The 23,855-nt window shown below is 53.1% G+C and overlaps 2 protein-coding genes across 9 annotated transcripts in view; one reads left to right on the top strand and one right to left on the bottom strand.

Annotated features, from left to right (window-relative positions):
* The first annotated feature begins 9,020 nt into the window (after positions 1–9,020).
* MAPK7 (mitogen-activated protein kinase 7) overlaps positions 9,021–23,855 on the top strand; it is a 30,648-nt gene continuing 15,813 nt past the window's right edge. For 3 of the 8 annotated variants that reach the window (XM_047832352.1, XM_047832351.1, XM_047832353.1), the window contains exons 1-7: positions 9,885–10,582; positions 11,491–11,656; positions 12,275–13,353; positions 13,461–14,116; positions 14,532–14,665; positions 14,813–15,183; positions 20,404–20,486. In XM_047832352.1, the coding sequence (XP_047688308.1) occupies positions 10,351–10,582; positions 11,491–11,656; positions 12,275–13,353; positions 13,461–14,116; positions 14,532–14,665; positions 14,813–14,966 (2,421 nt within the window). In that variant the 5' untranslated portion in view covers positions 9,885–10,350 and the 3' untranslated portion in view covers positions 14,967–15,183; positions 20,404–20,486. Of the gene's footprint in view, positions 9,780–9,876; positions 10,583–11,490; positions 11,657–12,274; positions 13,354–13,460; positions 14,117–14,531; positions 14,666–14,812; positions 15,302–20,403; positions 20,487–20,583; positions 20,605–23,855 lie in introns of those variants that run through there. The other 5 variants (XM_047832356.1, XM_047832354.1, XM_047832350.1 and 2 more) reach the window with 5 other exon arrangements.
* On the bottom strand, positions 15,428–18,589 carry MFAP4 (microfibril associated protein 4). Its single transcript, XM_047832361.1, has 6 exons — positions 18,507–18,589; positions 18,107–18,185; positions 17,712–17,866; positions 17,123–17,219; positions 16,849–17,031; positions 15,428–16,494 (listed from the first exon to the last, which is right to left on the bottom strand). Exons 1-6 carry the CDS (start codon positions 18,510–18,512, stop codon positions 16,247–16,249), a joined length of 768 nt encoding a protein of 255 aa, XP_047688317.1. The 5' UTR covers positions 18,513–18,589; the 3' UTR covers positions 15,428–16,246.

Below are 23,855 nucleotides of genomic sequence, written 5' to 3'. Positions count from 1 at the left end.
AATGCCTTGGTCGTGATGTGGCAGGGTTGAAATCCAGGTGTTTCTGATCCCAAAGCGCATCTTCTTAAAACTCTGGGACTGGATGGGGGCGCCTGGGTGGCTCAGTCGGTTAAGTGTCCGACTTCAGCTCAGGTCACGGTTTCACGGTTCATGAGTTCGAGTCCCGCATCGGGCTCTGTGCTGACAGCTCGGAGCCTGGAGCCTGCCTCAGACCCTGTGTCTCCCTCTCTCTCTGTCCCTCCACTGCTCACACTTTCTCTCTCAAGAAGGAAAAAAAAGAAACCCTGTTCTTTTGCTCATCCATAGGATGCAATTCCTCACCCATTCATGTTTTATCCAGAGATTGAAGCCCTTTGATCACGCGTTCAGGCTCCACTTCTGATTCTGGTTCTCTTGTTGTTTCCACAGCATCTGCAGTGGCCTCCTCTGCTGGTCTTAAATCTCCAATTTGTAAAAAAAAAAAAAAAAAATGCACTACCTATGAGATGCAATAGAGAGAGGGATACCCACACTCTCTCCCTGGGCTTAGCTTGCCCAATGAGAGCCCACTTTGAACCTTTACTGGGACTGCTGACTACCCCCACTGCCGCAATGGGGGGCCCCTGGAGGTTGTTTGAAGGAGTCTGATGTTAGATGTTCCCAAAGTGATGAGGGTTAAGGTTCTGCAGCTCAGGAAGGCACTCAGGGCTTGGGTCAGAGATCATGTGATAACACAGGACCAAAGCATCCACCGCTGAGCTCATCGCCTAACCCCTGACCTGTTCCTCCTCCAGGGAGCCCATCTGGGGGACATCTCCACTACCTGCCCAGAAACTCTGACATCTCCTGCACTTCTCTCTCTCCACACACCTGTTTCAGGGACGTTGCTCTGTATTCCTGCTGCCACTACCCAGTCCAGACCCCCATCATCACTGTCAACCTGGACTGTCACAATGACCTCCTCCTGGCCTCCAGTCTCTTTCTCGAGTATGCCCTCCATAGCGTTTGCCAAAATTATTTTTCTGAACCAGGAATTGTAAACCCAAATGCCCACGACCGTCAGACAGGAGACATGAGCCAAGAGAGTTGAGTTTGTGTATCTAACGCACATGCTAGTCTTCATTCCCACAAAGATAACGTTTGTGTTACTGAAACCCAAGTTCGGTCACTTGTCTCTTGAAAGCCAATGCTCGAGAGATAGTGATGGCGGGAAAGGAAAGGCTGTTTTATTCAGGAGGCCAGCAACCTGGGAAGATATGGCAGACCAATGTCCAAAGACCATCTCTGAAGTCTCCGAGCAGTGGGTCTAGAAGAGGGAAGCACAGGGAAGTGTTGGGGGCTCAGCGTGCAGGGGAAACAGTGGGATTCTCGAAAGGACCTCAAGCAGACCTGCTGGTGTCAGGAAAGGCTATTTTCTTTTCTTTCCTTCTTCCTTCCTTTCTTTCCTTTCTTTCTTCCTTTTCTTTCTTTCTTTCTTTCTTTCTTTCCTTCCTTCCTTCCTTTTCTTTCCTTCCTTCTCTTTCGTTTCTTCTCTTCTTTCTTTTCCCTTCCTTCCTTCCTTCCTTCTTTTAAAATTTATTTATTTATTTTGAGAGACAGGGGGAGAAAGAGAACCCCAAGCAGGCTCTGTGCTGTCAGTGCAGAGTCCGATGCGATGCTCAACCCCATGAACCAAGAGATTATGACCTGAGCAGAAATTAAGAATCGGATGCTCAACCAACTGAGCCGCACAGGCACCCCAAGGCTAATTTCTAGTGTGGTCAAGCTTGATCTTCTAGGGACATCTGGGTCCTTGTTTCCCCAGGGTTAGTGTTCTGCTGAAATCTCAAAGAAGCTATAATTAGCCAAACCCCAGGCTAGAGGGCACAGGTCAGTGAATTTGCATTATGCAGCCTTTAGGCTACTTGGAGCATTTTACTTGCTCTCCTGGTTTTTTGTTTGTTTGTTTTGTTTTTTTGAGACACGTGTCCTCTCAGCCTCATTTGTTTTCCTGCTTTTAATACATGTAGAAAACAGTGGTGCGAATAAAATGGTAAATAGCATCTGACACTTGGACCATGCTGGGGAGGGCATTAGGGAATGGTGGGGACTGTAATGAACTAGAGAGCCATGCCCTTCCAGTGGGGGTGGTTCTGCTCAGTTATAACCCATCATTGCCATGTGTAAATGCGGGACTGATGTTGACAGGTCTTCTGGTTTTCCGAAAGAAACCGGAGATCAGGATTTTTGTTAATGTTTTATTTTTGAGAGAGAGAGACAAAGCATGAGCTGGGGAGGGGGAGAGAGAGAGAGTGGGAGACGCAGAAGGTGAAGCAGGCTCCAGACTTTGAGCTGTCAGCATAAAGCCTGACTTGCTGCTTGAACTCACAAACTGTGAGATCATGACCTGAGCCGAAGCCGGCCGCTTAACAAACTGAGCCACCCAGGTGCCCCTCCCCATTTTTAACATAGGCAAGTAACTCCAAGCTTTAAAAAAGCTCTGTGTGAGTCATTCCCCCATCCTGCTGGCAAGTCAACATGGTACGATCTCCAAGGACAGAATTTTGACATTAATTATTAAAATTGTAAGTGCCGTAGTCTGTAACTTGGCACCTGGACTTCTGGATATCCATCCAGCAGGTGTACTGGCAACATGCAAAATGATGTGTTCAAGATCATTTATTTCAGGACTGTTTGCAACAGCAAAAAAATCTGAGTGAATCTAAATGTCCACCTATAGGGTGCTAGTTAAAGAGATTACTTTGTAAAGGGATACCATTTAGCTGTAAAAAATGAGATGGTTTCTTACATAGGACATCAACAGCACAAGGGACAAGAGACAAAAATAGGTAAGTTGGAATTCATCACAATTAAAAACTAAAAATTTTAAAAACCTTTGTGCTTTAAATTAAAAAAATTTTTTTTAACATTTATTCATTTTTGAGAGACAGAGACAGAGTGGAAGCGGGGGGTGGGGTAGAGAGAGAGGGAGACACAGAATCCGAAGCAGGCTCCAGGCTCTGAGCTGTCAGCACATAGCTCAACCCGGGGTTCAAATCCACAAACCATGAGATCATGACCCGAGCCGAAGTCGGACACTTAACCGACTGAGCCACCCAGGCACCCCAAAACCTCTGTGCTTTAAATGATACCATCAAGGAAGTGAAAAGGCAATCTGCAGAATATTTGTAAATTATATATCTGATAAGGAACTTATTTCCAGAATATATACAGAACTCTTACAATTCAACAATACAAAGGGAAATAACACAATTAAAAACAAAGCATTTGAATAGACATTTTCCCCCCAAAAGACAAATGGCCCATAAGCACATGAAAAGATGCTCAACATCATTAGTCATTAGGGAAACGCAAATCAAAACCACAATGACGTACCATTTCACACCCACTAGGATGGGCTACTAAAAAAGGAGGGTGGAATTGACAAGTGTTGGTGAGGCTGTGGAGAAATGAGAACCTTCAAACTGCTGGTCAGTTTGTAACATGAACACAGCCACTGGGGAAAAGTTTGGCAGTTCCCCCCAAAAATTAAATGTGAAAGTTTGCCGTATGACCCAGCAAGTTCGCTCTAAGGTATCTACCCAAGAGAAATGAAAACACGTCCACACAAAAACTTGTACTTGAATGTTCAGAGCATCATTGTTACAATAGCCAAAAAGTGGAAACAAATGTCCACCAACTAATGAACAAAATGTAATCTATCCATACAATGTAATATATTTGGTCTTAAAAAGGAATGAACAAGACAGCGATGTCCACTCTCGCCACTGTTATTCAACATAGTATTGGAAGTCTTAGCCTCTGCAATCAGACAACACAAAGAAATAAAAGGCATCCAAATCGGCCAGGAGGAGGTCAAACTTTCACTCTTTGCAGATGACATGATACTCTATGGAAAACCCAAAAGATTCCACCCAAAAACTGCTAGAATTGATTCATGAATTCAGCAAAGTTGCAGGATATAAAATCAATGTACAGAAATCAGTTGCATTCCTATACACCAACAATGAAGCGACAGAGAAATCAAGGAATCGATACCATTTACAGTTGCACAAAAAACCATAAAATACCTAGGAATAAATCTAACCAAAGAGGTGAAAAATCTATACACTGAAAACTACAGAAAGCTTATGAAAGAAATTGAAAAAGACACAAAAAAATGGAAAAAGATTCTATGCTCCTGGATAGGAAGAACAAATATTGTTAAAATATCGATACTACCCAAAGCAATCTACATATTCAATGCAATCCCTACCAAAGTAACACCAACATTATTCACAGAGCTAGAACAAATAATCCTAAAATTTGTATGGAACCAGAAAAGACCCCGAATAGCCAAGGCAATCTTGAAAAAGAAAACCAAAGCAGGAGGCATCACAATCCCAGACTTCAAGCTATACTACAAAGCTGTAATCATCAAGACAGTATGGTGCTGGCACAAGAACAGACACTCAGATCAATGGAACAGAATACAGAACCCAGAAATGGACCCACAAACGTATGGCCAACTCATCTTTGACAAAACAGGAAAGAATATCCAATGGAACAAAGACAGTCTCTTCGGCAAGTGGTGCTGGGAAAACTGGAAAGCGACATGCAGGAGAATGAACCTGGACCACCATACACAAAAATAAACTCAAAATGGATGAAAGACCTAAACGTAAGACAGGAAGCCATCAAAATCCTCGAGGAGAAAGCAGGCAAAAACCTCTTTGATCTTGGCCACAGCAACTTCTTACTCAACACATCTCCAGAGGCAAGGGAAACAAAAGCAAAAATGAACTACTGGGACCTCATCAAGATAAAAAGCTTCTGCACAGCAAAGGAAACAATCAGCAAAACTAAAAGGCAACCGACAGAATGGGAGAAGATATTCGCAAATGACATATCAGATAAAGGGTTAGTATCCAAAATCTATAAAGAACTTATCAAACTCAACACCCAAAAAACAAATAATCCAGTGAAGAAATGGGCAAAAGACATTAACAGACACTTCTCCAAAGAAGACATTCAGATAGCCAACCGACACATGAAAAGATGCTCAACATCACTCAATATCAGGGAAATACAAATCAAAACCACAATGAGATACCACCTCACACCTGTCAGAATGGCTCACATTAACAACTCAGGCAACAACAGATGTCGGTGAGGACAGAGAGAAAGAGGATCTCTTTTGCATTTCTGGTGGGAATGCAAACTGGTGCGGCCACTCTGGAAAACAGCATGGAGGTTCCTCAAAAAACTAAAAATAGAACTAAAAATAGAACTAAACTAAAAATAGCCTGCCAGCTAGCAATTGCACTACTAGGCATTTATCCACGGGATACAGGTGTGCTGTTTCGAAGGGGCACATGCACCCCCATGTTTATAGCAGCACTATCGACAATAGCCAAAGTATGGAAAGAGCCCAGATGTCCATCGATGGATGAATGCATAAAGAAGATGTGGTATATATATATATATATATATATATATATATACACAAGGGAGTATTAGTCAGCAATCAAAAAGAATGAAATCTTGCCATTTGCAACTACGGGGGTGGAACTGGAGGGTATTACGCTAAGTGAAATTAGTCAGTCAGAGAAAGACAAAACTCATATGACTTCACTCATATGAGGACTTTAAGAAACAAAACAGATGAACATAAGGGAAGGGAAACAAAAAGAATATAAAAACGGGGGGGGGGGGACAAAACATAAGAGACTCTTACATATAGAGAACAAACAGAGGGTTACTGGAGAGGTTGTGGGCGGGGGGGATGGGCTAAATGGGTAAAGGGCACTAAGGAATCTACTCCTGAAATCACTGTTGCACTATATGCTAACTAATTTGGATGCAAATTTAAAAAATAAATAAAATTAAAGTTAAAAAAAGAAATTAAAAAAAACCAGGAATGACGTTCTGATACATGCTGCAAGGATGAACCTTGGAAAAACATTATGCTGAGAGAAATCACACACAAAAGATCACATGTTGTTAAGATTCCATTTGTAAGGAACGTTCAGAATAGGCAAATCCAGAGAGACAGAAAAGTAGATGGGTGGTTGCCAGGAGCTGGGGAGGGGAGATGAGGAGCGACTCCTGAAGGAGCTCTTTTTGGGGTGAGAAAAAAGTTCCAAAACTAGGTGGTGGTTGCACAATTTTTATGAACATAATACAAAAACCCACTAAATTGTACGCTTGTAATTTTTTTCAAGTTTATTTATTTTGTGAGAGACAGACAGAGTGCAAGCAGGGGAGGGGGAGAGAGAGAGGGAGAGAGAGAATCCCAAGCAGGTTCCACCCTGTCAGTGCAGAGCTGGACACGGGGCCCGGACTCGTGAAACTGTGAGATCATGGCCCGAGCCAAAATGGAGCCCGATACTTAGCTGACTTAGCCACCGAGGTGCCCCTTTACGCTTTTAGGTCTTATAGCATGTGAATTTTCTCTCAAAAAAAGCTATTATTAAAAAAAAAAATGGGGCGCCTGGGTGGTTCAGTCGGTTAAGCAGCCGACTTTGGCTCAGGTCATGATATCACTGTTCATGAGTTCAAGCCCCACATTAGGCCCTGTGCGCAGACAGCTCAGAGCCTGGAGCCTGCTTCAGGGTCTATGTTCCATCCTTCTCTGACCCTTCCCTTGTTCACACTGTCTCCCTCTCTCTCAAAAAATAAATAAAATAATTTAAAAATAAATAATAAATAAAACCTTTAAAAAAATGAGGGACCACTTTGGTTATTGATATTTAATGATCTTTAGGAAAGGTGTATAGAATTTGTATTTATTAAAGAGGAGTTGGACAAAAATGTGTATTTGTATTGAATTGTATTCTAAGAGACAACAAAAGTGACCGCCTGGGGTTAGGGCCAAGATTTTTCACTTAAACCTTCTTATAACAAGTTTTGAGCCATGTGAGACATTAAAAAAAAATTTTTTTAAGGTTTATGTATTTTTGAAAGAGAGAGAGAGGGAGACACAGAACCTGAAGCAGGCTCCAGGCTCTGAGCTGTCAGCACAGAGCCTGACGTGGGGCTCGAACTCACAACCGTGAGATCATGACCTCAGCCAAAGTCGGACACTTAACTGATTGAGCCACCCAGGCGCCTCGAGATGCTTTTTTCCTAAAGAAATGGTCAGTTGTGTCCGATGCAGCAGAGCTCAGTAAGGCAAAGACCGAAAAACATCCATTGGATTTGCCTATAGTTAGATAATTGATGACTTTTCCAGGACAGAGTCAGGGCCCAGTGAGGGTAGAGGCAAAGAAGGCAGCTCATAGTAGATTGAAAAGTAGATGAGAGGGGCACCCGGGTGGCTCAGTCGGTTAAGGGACCGACTTCAGCTCAGGCCGTGATCTCATGGTTCGTGGGTTCGAGCCCCATATCAGGCTCTGTGCTGACAGCTCAGAGCCTGGAGCCTGCTTCCGATTCTGTGTGTCTCTAGATTCTCTCTCTGTCCCTCCCCAGCTCACACTGTTTCTCATTCTCAAAAATAAACATTAAAAAAAAAAAGTGGATGAGAATCAGTTTTTGTCAGAGAATGTTGAATAGCCTATAACTGTATACCCAGCCTAGCTGAAGTTTTTATAGAGAGGTAACTAAAGTCTATGTATGACTCTCTTACGATACTTTGTTTTCTTCCTGAATCAGACAGGACCATCACACAGATGCCCACCCAGTCCCCTGACTACGTGAGTTTCTGTGTCTTGCTGTTTTATGACCTCTACTTATACTGAAGGTCACTGCAGGCCTCATATTAGACATACTCGAGTTAGGGAAGATTGTCTACTGTGCCCCCTAAAGAAAGGCCATCCAAGTACTATTTTCAGACCTCAGTGACAGAAAATGTTCCCTTTCCTCAAGTACGGTTTATTAATATTCAGTGCAACAGTTAATATGGTTTTTTGTTATGCTGTGAGAAAAACCAGAAACAAATTCATAGCTCAACCTTAATTAACCGGGGAGACCCATATGGGATCTTTATATGTCTAAATACTAGATAGTTGTTTTTCCAGGGGCTGACCTTAGACAAGTATGTTTTTCCTGGACTTTTAAAAGACGCAGTATCTACTTTTTCATTTTAATGTATGATCCCAATAAACCTCTTAAAATTCAGTGCTGGGGCGCCTGGGTGGCTCAGTCGGTTAAGCGCCCGACTTCGGCTCAGGTCACGATCTCGCGGTTCGCGAGTTCGAGCCTTGCGTCGGGCTCTGGGCTGATGGCTCAGAGTCTGGAGTTTGCTTCTGATTCTGTGTCTCCCTCTCTCTCTGCCCCTCCCCCGTTCATGCTGTGTCTCTCTGTGTTTCAAAAATAAACGTTAATTTTTTTTTTAATTCAGTGCTGGAGCGGGGTGGGGGGTGGGGGGGGGAAACTGTCACCATTAAAGAGAAGGGGCTTCTGAGCAGCTGATAGTTTTTTTTATCTGAATTCAATACAACCGTTGGGTTAAATTTGTGAAAACTGATTGAACTATACACTTACGTCTGACTTTCTGTATGTAAAAAGAAAACAAAACACAACACAACAGTGTGGAATATAAACAAAACAAAGGTTTTAAGATTTTATTTTTTTAGCCTCTACACCCTACGTGGGGCTTGAACTCACAACCCTGAGATCAAGAGTTGGCACGCTCTACCAGCTGGGCCAGCCAGGTGCCCCAACAAAACAAAATTTTTAGGAAGTGTGTAGGGCTTACCAAACTTCGTTTCTGGTCTGGATCCACTTTTCAGCCGCTAGTTAGTGATGTAAGGAAGAGACCCTCTCTACCCGGCACTCGGAGTCTAACCATGGGGTTCCACCCACCGGTCATTGATCATTATTCAGGGCAGAGCCTGCGATCCTGTACTTCTCGCCTCCATACCGTTGTCTGAGCCCTTCCCTCTTCTCACTCGGCGTAAAGAGCCACCTTTGGAGTCCCTGCTCCAAAGCCCTTTTCCTTACAGCACTACCTCGAGCTTCCTGAAAACCTTTCCTCCCCACCATGTTCATACTTGTCCCCGTGTCACCGCTGCCTCCTCCGCACTGAGCTTTTGAGGGATGGTGCTCGATGAGTATTTGCTATACGGACGAACGAACTGCCGGCTCCGGAGTGGGGCGGGGCACCTGGATCCCAGTACTGCTTCCTCCCTCTCTGGGCTCGGCTGACCCGCGGGCTCCGCGAAGGGGTAGAGGCTGGACGCCCCGCTCGCTCTCCCCCTCAGCTCCGCCGCAGCCCAAAGAGCGGAGACCACCGCAGAACCACCGACGGAGAGAACACGCAGGAGGCCGGGAAAACCCGAGCGGACGCCCGGGGACTCCGGAAGCTGGGCGGACGACCAACCACCGGAAGTCAGTGGCGGCTTCAGGCCGGCCGCTCTAGAATCCCAGAGGCCCAGGGTCTCTGTGGTTGGACGCGTCGGACCAACCCTATAGTTTGGGTGGCGCATTACCAAGAGCCGAGCTCCCAGCCGATCGGGAAAAGGAGGGGGTGGTGCATAATTCCTCGGGCGATGGGGACTGATAGAGGGAAAGGGGCCTAAGAAGGGAGATTTCATGAGCCGACCGAGAAGGTGACAGATCCACGCACCTCAGCCCTTCCAGCTCCCGGGACCAGAGGTGACTAACGAGTAGTTAAAGCGCAGGATGGCAGTGCGCGCGCACGCACGGGGACGTTGCCTTCCATTCACGCGGCGCCCGGGGCTGCTACTGCGCATGCGTCAGAAGACGGCGCGGGGCGGAGGGTGCACCCCTGCGAAGCGCCGAGAGCCCTTTGGGCGGCTCCCTCGGGCAAGCTGGACAGCGGCGCGCGCGCGCGGGCGGAGGCGTGGCTTCCTCTTCAGGTGGGTTCGGATTGGACGCAGCCAGTAGAAGGGGTGGGAACCTCCTGAGAGGCCGCCCAGCGATTGGTTAGAGGCTGGAGGGAGCGTGGTCTTGGGAGGCGGGGCGGGGGGACCGGCTGGGCAGAGCACGACGCTGAGGTGGTGGCGGCGGCCTTAAACAAGTGAGCGAGCGACTCTTTTAGTACCCCTCCACGGGGAACGGGAGATCGGGGAGGCAGGGGGCACCGGCGACCTCCGAAGGCCCCGAGGAGGTGTCGGAGTGGGGCGCCGTTCGGTGAGTGTTGACCGAGAAAAGCGAAGTGCCCCGCCCCTCCCTTTCTTCCTGGACCGCGCCTGGCGGCGCCTCCCCCACCTCCCACCCTGCGTTCCACCCCGGACCTGAGCTCTGGGTTCCAAGTCCGGGTGTGGGACGACGACTGCGTGCCAGCCGCTCTCTTTCGCTCCCTACCTGGCCCCCGTCGGCTTGGGGAACTTGGTAACTCCCTGGTACTGCTCCCCAGCCTCATAGAGGGGAAACTGAGGCCTGGGAGGGCGGCGGGCCCCTCCTCACCAGCGTCTCCGCACAGAAGCCATGGCCGAACCCCTGAAGGAGGAAGAAGGCGAGGACGGCTCTGGGGAGCCTCCCGGGCCGGTGAAGGCGGAACCCACCAACACCGCTGCCTGTGTAGCGGCCAAGAACCTGGCCCTGCTGAAAGCGCGCTCCTTCGATGTGACCTTTGACGTGGGGGACGAGTACGAGATCATTGAGACCATAGGCAACGGGGCCTATGGGGTGGTGTCCTCAGCGCGCCGACGTCTCACCGGTGAGCTTCCCTATCGTGAACCGCTTACAGATCTGGAAGCCGGTTCCCTAGAGAGTGAGAAACCTGCTCCATCTCAAACAGCCAGGAAAGCTGGGATCTACATTCTGGCTGAAGGCAACAAATACCGATGAAGTGTCTTCTGGGGGGGTGCTAGGCTCTGTGTTGGGCACAGTTCTCGGGAGCTGCCGTTGGTGGTTTTGCCTATTTCTTTAGAAAAAAAAAAAAAAATGACAATACCAATTAGACCAGAATGGAGATCCCATCTTTGGTTTCTAAAAGAGAAAAGTGTTCTGGAGCCAGAGACTGGAGCAAGGCATTGGTGGTGGGATGGGTGAGGTCTGAGATGGAGAGAGAGTGTAGGTAGGGAGAACGAGCACAGGTTATTTAGAGTCAAGGCTCTGCTACTGATTAGCTGCACAACTAGCTAGTTACTAGCAGGTAACTAGGTTACCATGGGGGGTTATCATGTCCAGCATTGAACTACTAGTATCTGTCTCAGGACAGATGTGAAGGGGAAATCTGATAATGTATGCAGAGTGCTTAGGACAAGGCTTGGCACGTAGTAGGCTCTTGTTATAGGATAGTTGTTATTCAGTATATGGTAACTGCATTCTAGAAGGGAGATGTTGGGGGGGCCTGGGTGGCTCAGTGGGTTCAGCTCAGATCATGACCTCGCGGTTTCGTGAGCTGGAGCCCCGCACAGGGTTGTGTGCTAAAAGCCAGAGCCTGCTTCAGATCCTCCGTCCCCCTCTCTGCCTCTCCCCCACCTTTGCACGTACTCTCTCTCAAAAATAAATAAAACACTAAAAAAAAAAAAAAAAAAATAGGGAGATGCTGAGAGTGGCCTTTTGCTAATCTGCAGCCATTCTAAGGTACGTCATGGTATCTTCCTTTTCCCTGCTCCCCAGGCCAGCAGGTGGCCATTAAGAAGATCCCTAATGCTTTTGACGTGGTTACCAATGCCAAGCGGACCCTCAGGGAGCTGAAGATCCTCAAACACTTCAAGCACGACAACATCATCGCCATCAAGGACATCTTGAGGCCCACGGTGCCCTACGGGGAGTTCAAATCTGTGTAAGGAGCAGGGATGGGAGAGAAAGGCAGAGGCGGGACCTTTTCTGAAGGCCGGGGCCATGTTGCTGAAGTTTCCGAAGGGCAGCTGAAGGCAGGCTGGGAAATGTCCCGTGATTCCAGGACCAGTGTCCCTTAGGGCTTTCCCCGGGACAACCGTGATTACGCGTGAAGAGTACAGACGTTACGGTTTTATGAAATCTCGGTATGTGGGATGGCAGACGCGGGACCTTCGTGAGATAACGTCACCCTTTTGTTCTCATAGCAGATATCACTGGTCGATCACAGAGCACTTTCTTAACAAAACCTGGGCAAGCCTGCGCAGTTTTCACATAGTCTTTCAAGCAGCCACACCAAACAGTGGAGATGGCCCCCAAACTAGACCTATCGGCCAGCCCTGGTTTAGTCCAACCCTGGGGAAACTGGATCTAGACAGAAAAATGACTTAACTTCACTTGAGGTTATGGAAGAGTTGGAGAAGATCCTGACTCTTCATACCATGCCATTGGCCCCTGCAGAGTGCAAGGATGAGGCCATTACCTGTCACGCTGGGAGGGAGTAGTGAGGCTGGGGCTGCCGCACTGGCGAGGCAGCCATGCCTGTCTTTCTTGCCCCCTCTAGCTACGTGGTCCTGGACCTGATGGAGAGCGACCTGCACCAGATCATCCATTCCTCCCAGCCACTCACTCTGGAGCACGTGCGCTACTTCCTGTACCAGCTGCTTCGGGGCCTCAAGTACATGCACTCGGCTCAGGTCATCCACCGCGACCTCAAGCCCTCCAACCTGTTGGTGAATGAGAATTGTGAGCTCAAGATCGGTGACTTTGGCATGGCCCGCGGCCTGTGCACCTCGCCGGCTGAGCACCAGTACTTTATGACTGAGTATGTGGCCACGCGCTGGTACCGTGCTCCTGAGCTCATGCTCTCACTGCATGAGTACACGCAGGCCATCGACCTGTGGTCTGTGGGCTGCATCTTTGGTGAGATGCTGGCCCGGCGCCAGCTCTTCCCAGGCAAAAATTATGTGCACCAACTGCAGCTGATCATGATGGTGCTGGGTACTCCATCGCCGGCCGTGATTCAGGCCGTCGGGGCTGAGAGGGTGCGGGCCTATATCCAGAGCCTGCCGCCACGTCAGCCCGTGCCCTGGGAGACAGTGTACCCAGGCGCTGACCGCCAGGCCCTCTCACTGTTGGGGCGCATGCTGCGTTTTGAGCCCAGCGCCCGCATCTCCGCAGCCGCTGCCCTTCGCCACCCCTTCCTGGCCAAGTACCACGATCCTGATGATGAGCCCGACTGTGCCCCGCCTTTTGATTTCGCCTTTGACCGTGAAGCCCTCACCCGGGAGCGCATTAAAGAGGCCATCGTGGCTGAGATTGAGGACTTCCACGCGCGACGCGAGGGCATCCGCCAGCAGATCCGCTTCCAGCCTTCCCTGCAGCCTGTGGCCAGTGAGCCTGGCTGTCCCGACGTTGAGATGCCCAGCCCCTGGGCTCCCAGCGGGGACTGTGCCATGGAGTCCCCTCCGCCAGCCCCGCCGCCGTGTCCGGGCCCGGCACCTGACACTATCGATCTGACCCTGCAGCCACCCCTGCCCGCCAGTGAACCAGCCCCTCCGAAGAAAGAGGGCGCCATCTCAGACAACACCAAGGCGGCCCTCAAAGCTGCCCTGCTCAAGTCCTTGCGGAGCCGACTCCGAGGTGCCTTGTGGAGGCAGCGGCTGGCCAGGGAGTGGGGCTGCAGAGGGGGTACTCCCAGCTTGGACAGGCCACAGACTCTTACCCTCCCCCTGCCAACTTCTCTGCAGATGGCCCCAGTGCTCCTCTGGAAGCTCCTGAGCCTCGGAAGCCGGTGACAGCCCAGGAGCGCCAGCGGGAGCGGGAGGAGAAGCGGCGGAGGCGGCAGGAGCGAGCCAAGGAGCGGGAGAAGCGGCGGCAGGAGCGGGAGCGCAAGGAGCGGGGGGCCGGGGCCTCTGGGGGTCCCTCCACTGATCCCCTGGCTGGGCTGGTGCTCAGTGACAATGATCGCAGCCTGTTGGAGCGCTGGACTCGCATGGCCCGGCCCCCAGCCCCCACACCGGCCCCGGCCCCGGCCCACGCCCCAGTCCCGGCCCCCACCCCAGCCCAGCCCACCAGTCCTCCGGCTGGCCCCCCACCGCAGCCTGTAGGCTCCACCTCTGGCCCCCCACCGCAGCCTGCTTGCCCACCCCCTGGCCCTGCTCCCCACCCTGCCAGCCCTCCGGGGCCCGTCCCTGGCCCTGCTCCACTCCAGAATGCCGCCTCTAGCCTCCTGGCTCCCCAGTCGCTTGTGCCACCCGCTGGGCTGCCTGGCCCCAGCTCCGTAGGTGTTCTGCCTTACTTCCCATCTGGCCCGCCCCCTCCAGACCCCGGAGGGGCCCCTCAACCCTCCACCTCAGAATCGCCCGATGTCAACCTGGTGACCCAGCAGTTGTCCAAGTCACAGGTGAGAGGCGAGGCCCGGGCTGTGGGCTCTCCTGGATCTGGGCCCAGAGAAGATGGGTCTGGGGAGTCCTTGCTGTTTGGTGGGGATGGGGGATAGGAGAGTCTTTGGTGTATCTTTATTCCATGAAAACTGAGTGGCAGATGGGGCTCACCTCTGAACTTGTTCTCTTGCTCTTAGAAGAAGCGTAATGCCAACAAGCAGGCTGTCGGGAGACAAATAAGATGCTTCCTGGGAAGAGGGCTTGGACCAAGCTGGTCCCTAATTAGCACTCGATGGTTGTCAAGGATTGTCAAGGGTGGTGCTGTCATCTCCCACAGGTGTCCAGGCAGAGTCACCGGCAGCATCAGGACGGACTTGTAGACGTCTGTCCGCTCTTGATGGTGCCTGTGTCGTAACCTGCCATCATCCGTTGCAGGTGGAGGACCCCTTGCCCCCGGTCTTCTCGGGCACTCCGAAGGGCAGTGGGGCCGGCTATGGTGTTGGCTTTGACCTGGAGGAATTCCTAAACCAGTCTTTCGACATGGGCGTGGCTGACGGGCCACAGGATGGGTAAGATGGCAGGACCGAGCTTCTGGAATGGGGCTGTGGGTAGGGTTTCCTGTTGGAGGAGGAGCTCGCCTGTGGGATGGGCAGGGAGCCAGCCTAGGCTAACAGTGCCTTTCCCCTCCACTCTCCCTGCTTCCCTTATCCCCGCAGCCAGGCAGACTCGGCCTCACTCTCGGCTTCCCTGCTTGCTGACTGGCTGGAGGGCCATGGCATGAACCCTGCCGACATTGAGTCCCTGCAGCGTGAGATCCAGATGGACTCCCCAATGCTGCTGGCTGACCTGCCTGACCTCCAGGAGCCCTGAGGCCCACGGCCTGTGCCTTGGTGCGGGGGGCAGACCCAGCTACCAGACTCACAGAGACGTCTCCAAGGGCTGGAGCCTGGGGCCCAGCAGCAGAAGCTTGGCTAGATTATTCTGCAGGTTCATCTCAGACACACTCTGCAGCCTTAAGCAGCCACCTGAGCCACCACCAAGCCATGGAAGGATCAGGAAACCTCTACTCCTTGAGCGATCCTTTTCAGTATTGTATTTTTATTATTATTATTATTATTATTATTATTATTATATTAATGTTATTACACAGTCTTTTTGCCATCAAAATGAGGCCTGTGAAATATAAGGTTCCCTTTAGTGCCTAACTCTAGGTGTCTTTTTGGAGTTGAGAGCAGGGTGTCGTAAGTAGGGGAGCAAGGGGGAGCCGGGTCCCCCCACGTTTGGGGGCCGAGCAGACAACACTTGCATGCACAACAGCCAAAACCAGTTCATTCAGATCCTGAGGTTTATTGAGATCTTCGCTCCCCACCTGCTTCCAGCCCCACAGGAGGTGGTCCTCTGCCCCCTCATGTGGTCAAACCTCAACCCTGGGGTGGGTGGGGGACCTTGTGTCTATGCCTACCGTGGTTGTACCTGTTTTCGAGCGGCATGCGGTAACTGCTGAAATACAGTTTTGGCATTGAGCTCTAGGGGCTGGGACAGGCAGGTAGGGGAAGCTGAGTATGACAGTGAGATGGGGCTGGGGGTCCATGGTGCTCACCGTTGGGGGATGAGTTGGTGGGAGGGAAACGGAGGACGGAGATACTCGGAACGGTGCGGGGAGCGCCGGGCAGTGGCGGCAGTGGCCACACGTGGGTAGCCTGGCGCAGGCCGTGGGTATTAGGCTACGCCAGCTCAGTCTAGCACACTAGGGTGGCTCCAGACCGAGGAGCCCGCGGTGAGGAAGCTGGCTGAGGTGGAATGCGGAAGCCCACAGCCGAGGAGAGCGGTTCGGCCTTTGGGGTAGGGCAGAGGCAAGGAAGAGTCTCGCAGAGCCCAGTCAGGTCTGGGCCAGGACGGCTGCGCCTTTCGGAGGAGGCCTGGGTCAGCTGCTGGCCGCGTGGCCGGTGACGAAGGGAACAGAGGCCTGGCCTGGAGATGGACACCCTGGGGGTGACGGGATCCGCTGGGGCGAGAGCCGCGAGATCCCCTGTGAGAAGCAGGTGCTAAGAGAGCAGGAGGCAGGGGTGAGGCCAGGGCGCGGAGGGAGCACTCATGGAAACCTGGAGCAGCTAGGAGGGGGAACTCGGGGCCTGACGGGGGCCAGCCCCTCAGGCCCGGCGGATTTTCATCTCGGTGCGCTTGAGGGAGTAGTAGAAGCCCTTCCACTGGGCCCAGTTGATGCCATTAGCATAGGAGAGGTGGGAGCCGCCCAGGTAGAAGCCGTTGAGGTTGGCGAAGTGGCAGCTGCGGAACCAGAAGGCTCCCGAGGAGAGGGCTGCACAGTTCTGCACAAAGAGGTCCTGGTCCCGGTCGAAGGTGGAGAATTTCTGGCCGCTGTGGTAGGACAGGGAGTCGCCTGGCGGAGGGGAGGAGGGATGGGGCCACTGAGGCGGGGTGCAGGGCCCCGTGCTGGCAGGGACGGGGATGGCGGGGACGGGGGACACTACGCGAGGCGTCACGTGGCAGCCTGGCGGGACGGGGCACCCTCCCTGAGTCCGCTGTTGGGCTGCCTGGAGTGAGGGGACGCGGCTTCTCCCAGGGCCGAGGCCCAAGCTGGGTGGGAGCCAGCAGGGCCCTTTCGGGCCAAGCGGGGAGGGAGGGGCCCACAAGGGGCTGGGAGCCAGCTGGGTAGTGCCAGCCCTGCCTTCTCCCCGCCCCCCCGCCCCCCCCCCCCCCCACAGCCCCTTGTTAGGGCGGCAGCAGGGGGTACCTGCCCCGCCGTCCTCGAAGCCTGCCACGTAGAGGGTGTAGCCGTCCTCCTCGGCACTGACCGCGTTGGGCGAGATGGAGAATTCGGCGTACTTGGCCGAGGCCGTGTTGTTCTCAAAGTCTTCCAGGTCCACTCGTAGCTCGTACTTCTGCTTTAGCGTCAGGAGGTGCAGGTTCTGCAGCCCTGGGGGGGATGGGGGGGAGGGGCAGCTGCTCAGCAAAGCTCTGGCTCAGGGCGGCCCCCAGCCCACCGGACGCCCCTGCCCCTACCTTACCCAGCCAGTACTCCCCGTCGGCACGGCCAAAGCCCAGCTTGTAGTCATTCCAGCCCCGGAAAAAACTCACGGAGCCATTGAATCTCTTCTGGAAAACCTGGAGCACAGAGGACAGGCCTGGACGATCAAGAGTCCAGGGGGTGGGGGCCTCACGCAGGCACGGACCCTGTGGTGCTGAGGGGCTTCGTTAAAGGACCAGACTGGGGCCTAACACGAGGCACACACTGGCACCAGGCCCCTCGGTGAGCATCTCCCGAGTGCCAGGGAAGGGTTAAGAGGGAGAGTAAGTCGTTCTAGAGTTCAGGCAGCTGGCAGTGAGTTCCAGTGTGGGCTGTGTGACTTTGGGCAAATGACTTCACCTCTCTGGGCTCCAGTTCCTCTATAGAAGGTACCTTTCTCCCAGGATTATTGTGAGGATACAGGCACTAGCCTGCCTTAGGCACCTGGAATTCAGTGTTGGCGGCGGCTCACAAGCTACACCGCGGATATCGTGACCCCATTAGAGATGACAAAACCGAAGCTCCCGGAGGTGAAGCTCCGTCACACAGCCGGGGCAAGAACCTGGCCTCCGTTCCTTCCTCCCACTCACCGTCCACTTGCCGCCCCCGGTGGTCATGTCACAGAAGACAGGCACGGGCACGCTGGGGCCCGAGGGGTAGATGAGGTACACACCGTCCTCCTGGTAGCCCTGGGCGTAGATGTCATCGCAGTCCAGGGGCTGCTGAAGGCAAAACTTCTCCAGAGCTGGGGGCAGGGGCGGGGAGGGTGAGGAGAAGAGACCAAGGCATACCCGGCACCCCGCAGCTTGCCCCTGTTCCTAGGGGCACAAGCAATCACGGCATTTCTTCCGGGGTGGGGCGGGGGGATGCTCAAAGATCACCTCCACCTGCCCCGTGCTGTAGAGGAGGGGATGGCATCCCGGCTCCCAGAAATGACGGCTCAGAGTACTCTCTCCTTGCCCAGCCTGCTGGCCGGGCTGCTTACCGTCTCCCCGGATCCCAGAGGCCTGGGGGGCGCAGGGGGGCGTGGAGAGAAGCAGCAGCAGCGGCAGGGCCAGGAGGGCCTGGGACAGGATGACAGGGTCACCTCACCGCAGCCCCCCCCCCCCCCCGCAACCAGCCCCAAAGCTCCTTGGGTTCTCTGCACCGGTCCCTCAAGCAGACCACCCCCTGCCGGGAGCCCCTTGCCTTCCCCCTCTGGCCCCTCTTTCCCGGCCAGAGGAACACCACGCTCTGGGACAGGCCCGGGGCCTCACAGCTTAAGAGTCTCCCCTGGATCACAGGAATGTCCTGTGCCTTCATAGCCCCCTCTCTGGTAAGGGCCCTCTTCCCCCAAGGGGGCTCAGGCCCCCGGTGCCGTGAGTCCCCTGCCCCGGGCCCAGTACCTTCATGCTGCCAGTTCAGCTCGGAGCGGCTGGGTGTCTGCTGCCCCAGACTGCGCCCCAGACTGCACCCGCCCAGAGTTATGTGCTGGGCCCTGGCCAGCCGCCCTGGCCCCGCCCCCTGTAGCTGCAGAGCCCCCCTCACCCCTCCCCGGCTCTGAACCAGCATCTGCTTTCATGGTCAGGGGGGCCAGGGGATGTGGGGCCCGGGCCAGGGGACCACCTGCGTCTCATTAGGCCTGTCGGGTAGATTACTGGGGAGTTCACTCCCTGCTGAGTCACCCCGCTCCCTGGAGCCCCTCTACCACCCACCCCCTGGACCTGGTACCCCCAGCTCATCCCCTGCTTCCCAATGCCCCCCCCCCCACACCCCCCAGATGTCTGTTTATTTTCTTCCCCGGCCTGTGTTTCATCAGCCTTTGGGGGAAGGCTAAGGAGTGGTGGGGAGGGTGTGGGCATGCCTGGGTTCGGGGGAGGGGAGGCCCATTATGGGGGAGCAGAGGGCTGGGGAGGCAGCTTAGGAGCTCCTGATGTGGGAGCCTGTCTGGGGCTGGAGGGGGATAGGGGCAGCGGGGGCCAGGCCGTCTCCTGGCAGGGCTGGGACATTTCTGAGCCATGAGCACAGCCTGCAGGCGTCCAACTGCTGTCTGCCCCAGCTCAAGCCAGGGCCCCTCTCCAGCCCCCTCCCAGCCCCCCTTGCTCTGGCCCCTCAGGCCCCCTCCTTTCCCCTCCCACAGTGTTCCCCGGGGATCTGTCTGGCTCCTGCTCTGAGCGCACTGAGCGAGGGGCCTCTCTTGTTCTCTTCACCTCACCCCACCTCCCTTCCTTCTCCCAAACCTTTGACCTCAGCCCCTATCCCACCTCAGCCTCCCCACTAAGACCCCTCTTAAGAAGTGTCTCATTTTCTCAGCCCTGAAAGCCTGCCTCTTGCCTCCTCACCCCCATTGAGCCCGGGTGTCCTCCTGTCCGCCTCCCAAGCATTCCTGGGGCCCGCCTGCTCCTTTCTCCATTTAGGTTCCAGGCCTCCTTCGAGCCCTCCCAGGTGCTCGTCACCCCCAGCCTCTTCATGGATGCCCCTGCTTCCGTTCCCTCCCCTTCCTTCCATCCTCTGCGCAGGCTGCCAGCACAATCTTTCTGGAGGGCTGCTTTGTCATCACCTGCTTAAAGCCTCTGGTGGTTCCCTATCGCCTCAGTGCTGAGACTGTTGCTAGCCTTGGACTCGAGAGGAATTAAGTCCGGCTTAGGCTTACCTTAAGGACCTCATCCCCTGACTGCCTGTGACTCCTCAAGTACAATCTGGCCACACCAGATTTCTCGCCGTGGAGCTCCCCCCTCCCCTGCCTTTGCCCACTCAGTTGTTCCCTGAGGGGCCCACCCAGTAGAGTCTCGTCTACCAGGCATTGGGTGCAAACGGGCCAGGTCAGTGTCATTCCTGCACGCTTTGCACACATCACAGACTGGCATGTGTGTTCGGTCACAGATCAAATATCTTTTGAGCACCCACTTTGTGCTGGCTGTTGGGGACACAGTTGCTGCCCTTAAGGAGTGGCAAACACCGGCATTAGCTCATTGCAGATGTTAACGTGGTTATACAGGAGCCTCTGTGGAATGGATGAACAAATGAGGTATCCAGAGGCACAGAGTAAGAAAGGACTCTGGCCCAGGTCCCCTCTCCTAAGTCAGTAAGCCCCTTGGATGAGCCCAGGTGGCCTCCTTGACTCGGCTCTGTAATTGCTGGTAAGAGTTGTCTCTCCCCCTAGTTGTGTCGTGCTCTGGAGCCAGGTTGCCAGCTTTCAGATCCCGGCTGTGCCACCTGTTAGCTGGGAGACCTTGGGCAAGTGCTCTCTGCTTCACTTTCCCCCTTTGTAAAATGAGAATAGTAATAGTATCTCTTTCTCAGGGCTGTGCTAAGAAGTAATCTAGAACAAGTGCCTACATACCATATGCCACAATACCCACGACGCGTGACTCTACCTACAATCGGTAAGTAAGAAATTTTAGTTATCATCGTTAACGTCACGATTGTGATCTCAGGTGAACGGTGTGCCTTCCATGTGATTTTTATCCTTGCGTGTGGAAGAGATAGTTGCCTGCCTCTCCGCATCCTCCATCGTTCCCTCAGTCCTTTGTAAAGGCAGGGAGCTACTCCGTCTTCCTGCCGTTTGCCCTGTTGCCGGGCACGATGGCTGGAGCTCCAGCCACCTCTTTGGCCAGTGAGGATGAGGCCCCGTCAAGAGATGGCAGAAGGTGGGTGTGTCTGGCTGGCTCATTCAGTAGAGCATCCAACTCTTGACCTCGGGGTTGTGAGTTTGAGCTCCACGTTGGGTGTAGAGAGCACTCAAAAAAGAAAAAAAAAGAAGAAGAAAAAAGAGAGAAATGGTGGAGCATGATCAGGGAGGAGCTGGGTCCCTCAGGACTTCGTGGAGTGGGTCCAAGGCCAAGCTCTGGACTGCCCTTCCCTAAGCCTCATTTACGTGCAAGAGAAAGAAACTTTTATCTAGCTTAAGCCTCTGTTGTTTTTCTCCTGTTACACACAGCTGAATCTAATCCTAATACATCTCTCCTTTCAGCAAATGTCAGCTAATTTTAGCACAGGCTACAAATAGGAAAATCATGAAAAATCAGTCATCAAAACAAATAATAAAATATGTAGTAGAATACAACTAATAAAAAAATGTAGGCAGAAAAATTTAAGCAGGGAGGTATCAGTCATATTTTGCCTTTTTTTTTTTTTTTTTTTTTAACTTCACAAGAACGTATGTAGGTGTGGCAAAGCAGGCACTCTGTTCACTGGATGTGGTCGGGAATTCGTTGAACCTTCCAGAGAAAGAGGTTTGGTACATACCAAGAGTCAGGAACACCTCTCTGAAGCTGCCGTCTGAAGGAAATAGTCTGACATTTGGCAAGGCGCGTGTACTGGTCAGTGGGTATATTCGTGGGCTGCCCACCGTGGGAACCTTCTTCCCGTGTTTGGGGGGATCCCCAAGCACCTGGAATACCTGTGCTTGCTCTCCCAGCCTTCCTTGCGGTTCTGTTGAGGACACCTGACCTCGGTTCAGCCAACCGAAAGCATTGCCCTGGGCTTTGTTTAGGGAGAGCTTGGTTTAAGAAGCAGGAGATTGAAGAATTCACTCTTGGGGCGGTAGTGACCCCCGAGGCATCTGACTTCTGGTCCTCTGGCTGGTTGGTGGTGGCTTTGCAAGCACGGTGCCGAGTCACATAGGCTCTGGCTCGGGCTGCAAAGCCCTGAGCTTGGTTCTCAGCACCTCTTGGCAATTGGTTTTCTCTGCCCACGATCTGCTTGCAAAAGACCCCCTTCTCATGAGTGAAGATGTTTACATGAGGGCTTTTTCACGGCCAGCAGCAGACGCCAACCCTGACCAACTTTGTTGGAAGGCTTTCGGGGCCTTGGAACTGTGGAGGACTAGCAAGACTGGGGACCAGTGGTTGCTCAGGCTGCTCCAAGGTCGTCAGTGGCGGTCTTGTAGTGGGGACAGTCTGTCAGGGTGGTGCTGCTCCCTGGACAGGCCGGGTCTTGGTCAGCCTGCGAGCCAGGAGGTGGGGAGCACCCGTCCCACTGGCCTTGCTTCGGTCGCTTGCCTACCCACTTGGCATTTGCCCCTCCACCTCCTCATCACTGGGTTCCCGTGGCCCCTGGCTTCTGGCTGGTTTCGGCCAGTGGGAGGCACCAACAGGAGGTGGAAGAAGAGGGAGGTTGGGGTGTTTGTCCCTGGCTCCCACCCTGCCTAGGACTGTGGTTTCAGCAATGGCTGTGCCCGCCTCCCCACCTCCAATTATAGCTCTTGCCGTAACCCCCTTCACTGGCCCTGATAACTCCATATCCTCCCCTTACCCCTGCCGCCTGGGATGCTAAGGCCCCCACCACTGCTAGTCCCAGGGTGGCTTCCTTAATGCCCACGCCCAAGTAGTCCATTAAATTCCCTTACAAACAGAAGCTGAGGCTGCCTTTGTTTCTTGCCAGGACCCTGACGGACACCAGGGCTTTCTTTGGTTTTGTTCTAAAAGCCCAGCTCCTGTGGACTGTCTTAGACAACAGCCAAAGACAAGACCCCCGCACTGTCTGTGGGTGCCGGGCATCGTGTCTCCATAGGACTTTCCTAACTGCCTCATCACCCGGCCTTCAGCCCGAACCGGGAGAGGGCTGAGGAGGGGAGTTTTTGAAGGGAAGTCCTAGGAGCAGAGGGCACTCGAGGAGGGGAGAGGGTGTGTCCCCCAACTCGGGCCATGCGAGGGGGCTCCAAAAAGGGTGAGGCTGTCTGTAGGAGAGGCCCTGGCTGAGCGGCTGCAAAGGGCCGCTACTGCAGCAGGGGGAGGGGCCGTTGGGAAGAGGGCTGGGGCCCTCAGGCTCACTGGCAGGACAAGGATGTAGTGTCCCTTGAGCACCTACTAGGACACATCAGGCATCCTTTAATCCCTATGTAGGCAGCTGCGGACAGACATGACTTTCAGCCCTGCTGGAGCTAGAGGGGGAGAAAATGACAACGTGAAATGATGAGCCCAGTGAAAAAGAAAGCAGAGGAGGGATGGGAAGGAAGGCCATGGTGAGAAGGGGTGACGGCTGACTCGGGGTCCCAGGTCTGCCGTCGCTTTTGTGGTGGGGGACGCTTCCCTTCCCATATTTTCCCTCTTTGTCAAGGGGGCAGTGAGGAAGCGTTTGGTGTCTCTCCCCGCTTCTCTTGGTAGTTTGGGGCGAGTTCAGTTGACGGAGCTCAGAGGGTGGCCAAAAGTAAAGCAGGTTGGAGATGCGGAGGGAATCGAATGCCAGGCTAAGTCACTGGAAGCGGGCCCTGAGGCCTTTGGAACTGGGGTGTGTTGAGGCATGATCTTGCGTCTCCTGTTTGCCCCCTGGGATTTATGTAACCTGGGGGCTTGATTTTATTTTGGTGGGAGAGAGGTGTGCATGCTGCCTACCAGGGAAAACATACAGGTGATAGGTTGGTCTTCCTTTCTTAAAATAAAGGAGGGGCGCCTGGGTGGCTCAGTCGGTTAAGTGTCCGACTTCGACTCAGGTCGTGATCTCATGGTTCGTGAGTTCGAGTCCCACGTGAGGCTCTGTGCTGACAGCTCAGAGTCTGGAGCCTGCTTCAGATTCTGTGTCTCCTCCTCTCTCTGCCCCTCCCCTGCTCACTCGCTCTCTCTCCCTCTCAATAATAAATAAACGTTAAATTTTTTTTTTTAATAAAATAAAATAAATAAAATAAAATAAAATAAATAAAATAAAATAAAATAAAATAAAATAAAATAAAATAAAATAGGAATGCATAGGCATAGTTGGGAAAAAGTTGTGCTGAAAGGCCCTTCCTTGAAAAACAGCATTCCCACCCTGGTGTT

The sequence above is a fragment of the Prionailurus viverrinus genome, chromosome E1 (genome assembly GCF_022837055.1).
Source record: "Prionailurus viverrinus isolate Anna chromosome E1, UM_Priviv_1.0, whole genome shotgun sequence".
Classification (NCBI taxonomy): Eukaryota; Metazoa; Chordata; class Mammalia; order Carnivora; family Felidae; genus Prionailurus; species Prionailurus viverrinus.
This window is presented reverse-complemented; position numbering and strand designations above follow the sequence as displayed.

Bases quoted from the DNA above. Each gene is read 5' to 3' on its own strand.
- MFAP4 (XM_047832361.1), bottom strand. The intron at 17,867-18,106 runs GTAAGCAGCCCG...CCCTGCCCCCAG, and splicing joins CTCTGGGATCCGGGGAGACG to CTCTGGAGAAGTTTTGCCTT. The intron at 16,495-16,848 runs GTACCCCCTGCT...CCCCTCCGCCAG, and splicing joins CTTCGAGGACGGCGGGGCAG to GCGACTCCCTGTCCTACCAC.